Source organism: Pollicipes pollicipes, unplaced genomic scaffold (assembly GCF_011947565.3).
Source record: "Pollicipes pollicipes isolate AB1234 unplaced genomic scaffold, Ppol_2.1 Scaffold_3447;HRSCAF=4054_pilon_pilon_pilon, whole genome shotgun sequence".
Lineage (NCBI taxonomy): Eukaryota > Metazoa > Arthropoda > Thecostraca > Pollicipedomorpha > Pollicipedidae > Pollicipes > Pollicipes pollicipes.
Genome location: NW_023596297.1, coordinates 21,827,608 through 21,830,745, shown reverse-complemented (window position 1 = coordinate 21,830,745; position 3,138 = coordinate 21,827,608). Strand labels below are relative to the sequence as shown.

The 3,138-nt window shown below is 56.5% G+C and overlaps 1 protein-coding gene across 1 annotated transcript; it reads right to left on the bottom strand.

Moving 5' to 3' along the window:
• Positions 1 to 358: 358 nt before the first annotated feature.
• Positions 359 to 2,853, bottom strand: LOC119091671 (nose resistant to fluoxetine protein 6). The gene has a single exon (XM_037214483.1). The coding sequence runs from the start codon at positions 2,765 to 2,767 to the stop codon at positions 422 to 424; it is 2,346 nt and encodes a 781-aa protein (XP_037070378.1). The 5' UTR covers positions 2,768 to 2,853; the 3' UTR covers positions 359 to 421.
• Positions 2,854 to 3,138: the final 285 nt, after the last annotated feature.

Here is a 3,138-nt window from a genome sequence, read left to right as displayed (position 1 = left end):
CCGGGGACGTGGGTTTTGATTTTTGTCCCAAACCGATAACGGTGCGCGGAGGTTTGCCTCTGGTCATGACACCCCAGGAGAGCACGGTGCCCGAGCCTTCCCGTGGGAAAAGACTGGGCAACATTTCGTAGGCGCTTCCAGAATGATACCACCGTTGAAGAGTACTTGATCAGCACGCCAGAAAGCAATCTGACTGCCCGCCTTACCTGGCGTGTTTGAGCAGGCTATCGTGATTTCACAATCGAATATGTCTCGGCAGGTGTAAATTCGTCACGTTTCGCAACGCGTGCTATCAGATAACAGGTGCGGTACACACCTTTTGAGGCATACATCATTCCACCCTCAATCAATGCGGAACCCATTGGAGGCACACTTTTATTTGGCATGCATGCTGCCGACCTATGACGACGATCTACATACATCACGCCTGCTTGCCGTTCCCGTCTGGCTCCTGCCCGGGCGCGGGTGGGACCGTCGGTTTGGGAGCCACGGCACCGACGTTGGCGAAGATGATCTTCTCCAAGGCCATCATCGGCGCCTCGAACGCGAGCGAGAACACGGTGGCGACGGCAATCGACACGGTGAGCGTCGCCAGGAAGGCATACACCGCCGTTGTCTGGTCGAAGTACAGCACCGACTTGAGCGTCGCGTAGAAGAAGATCTGGATGTCGATGGAGACGAGGTAGCAGCAGTACGTGACGCGGCTGAGCGGAATCCAGAACTTCCAGGAGAGCAGCGTGTTGATGAAGCCGCCGTACCCGTGGACACAGGCGATCACCACCCACGCCAGGCACATGCCCCAGGCGGGCCGATTCAGGGCAGCGTACACGATAGACGCGGTCTTGGACGGCACCGCGAGCGGCGGCACGGTCGAGTAATCGTACAGACCGTAGACGACGAGGCAGGCGGTGAGCGCTGCGACCAGCCAGCCGGCCAGCGCAACAGGCAACGTCATGTGCAGTCGTCTGCCACGGCGCCGGTGCAGGAACCAGCCGGTGTACACGCCCACCAGGTACACGCCGTACCGACACCAGGGCACGAAGTAGCGTAACGACGAGTCGCCTCCGCTCGGGCCCAGGTCGTTGTAGTCGGTGACGTAGCCGGTGATGAACAGGTTAAGCCCGAGAAGCAATATGAGCCAGATTTGACCGATGGTCGGGTAAAAGTACAGCGGCAACAGGACGATGGGTGACAAGACAAACATCTGCATGTCATTGGCAAGGTACCACGTCTGACCCAGGCACGTCTTTTCGGATTCGTACACATTGTTGATGTACGCAAGGTTTTTCCACCAGTACTTGCTACAAATGTATGGGTTTCCGAACACGGTGTTCTTCCCCCAGAATGGACCGTCACCCAGGTGTACGTAGAGAGTTGCGACGAAGCCTATGGTCATTGCCAGGACTGGCGTTAGCCGAATGTATCGGTGAACGTAATACATGATAATGTTAAACTTCCCCTTGGTTTTCTCCATGTTTCTCATGAAGACGTATGCAACGAGAAGCCCGCTGAGGAAGAAAAACGAATCGACCGAGACAGTAGCGTTGTCAACGGCAGCAAATGCCACAGAATTAAGTACGTTGAAGGCTGAAAATTGATTTACCCACGGTACGGAAAATAATCCAAAAATGTATTGATGACCAAGGATAACCCAGGTCATGGAGAGAAAACGCATGCCATGGAGACATCCCAACGTATCGCTCGACGAAGACGTGTCTAAAATCTTTCTGCCATTTGTCCAGACCGAAAACGCCAGAAGCACCTTCTGGACAGTGGTTGGCATTTTCCCCCTGAACATGCGATCAACGGGGACGCTCAAATTGGCGTCGGGCTCGTTGGCACTGTCCTTGATAACATCGATAAAGGTGCCGACAGCCATGAGCAAGCCGGTGACACAAATGATGCACAGCATGACGATATCGGCCGCGCTGAATTTAGTTGTCTCACCCTCTACATGACAGTCAGTTTCAAGAAGGTCGACTTGCAGGCTGGGCATTCTTTGCTGAAGGCTTAGTCTCAAGTCTTCGGCAGAGCAAGATGAAGGGATGCAGAGTCCAATGGAAGCGGATGGCGGCATGACAGTCGACTGGCCCGAAAGTTGAATAAGTGGTGGAAGTATCGGCTCCAACCCCACCATTCTAGCCATTTCATTGGCATGGTGGCCAAACCGGCTATCCTGATTCCCAGCTGCTTTAGGGGGAAGGTGAAACTGGGGCCGACAGTGCTTGCCCTGAAATTGGCTTACTTTCAGCGGAATGAGTTCGTCAACATTGTCGACACTCGCCTGAACACTTAAACACTCGTCCCAGTTGCCCACGTAGTTGAGGTTGCCGCCCAGTACGCCGTCGGGAAGCTTTCCATCCGCGTCGAACATCGTCAGCGCCCAGGAGTTGTTGGAGAGGATGCTGGTGGCGTACGCCCAGCTGTGGTTCAGACAGAGCGGCGAGATTCCGTGTGCCAGCATGGGCGTGATGTAGGGCCCGACGAGCAGGGCAATCAGCAGGTTGGCGATATCGGCCGGCAGCGCCTGCTCCGTCCGCAGCTGCTCCGGCAGGGCTTCATACAGCTCGAGCGCGCCCGTCTGCCGCAGGAACTCCTCAGTGGTGGGGAGGTGCCGGCTGCTCTCCGCCAGCTTCTGCAGGCCGGCGAGACGAGCCCAGGAAAGGTCCGGCAGCTCTCGACGCAGCTCCAGCAGGTCGCCGGGGGCGGCCAGGCCGACTCCCACCAGCGCGGATGCCAGCAGGAGCAGGCGGAGACGCAGCGCCATGGTCGGAGGTGCCGCTGCCACGCGGCTCACCGTCGCAGAAGACGAGGACGGCCTGCTCGCCACACCGTCGACTGACGTGACTTGGCAGGATGTGTCGCTGGCTGACTGGCTACGACCGTCCTCTTATCGGCGCCCTGATGACGTATCTGCCCAGCTCACTTGAGAGTGTGATTACAAGAAATCAGAGGCGAGCTGTTTCAACAAAGGGAGCTGACAAGATATGATAACGCGCCAGGACATCAGCCTTAGACAGCAGAACGCCGTGTTTCGTAGGCCTGGGAACAGAGCCGTCCTTGACCCACGCACTTCTCGTGAAAAAAGAATTGCTAGTACTAAATTGGCGATTGGGCGAAGATCCCTCACATCCTACA

Coding starts and splice junctions, on each gene's coding strand:
- LOC119091671 (XM_037214483.1), bottom strand. CDS start 2,767: ATGGCGCTGCGTCTCCGCCTGCTCCTGCTGGCATCCGCGCTGGTGGGA.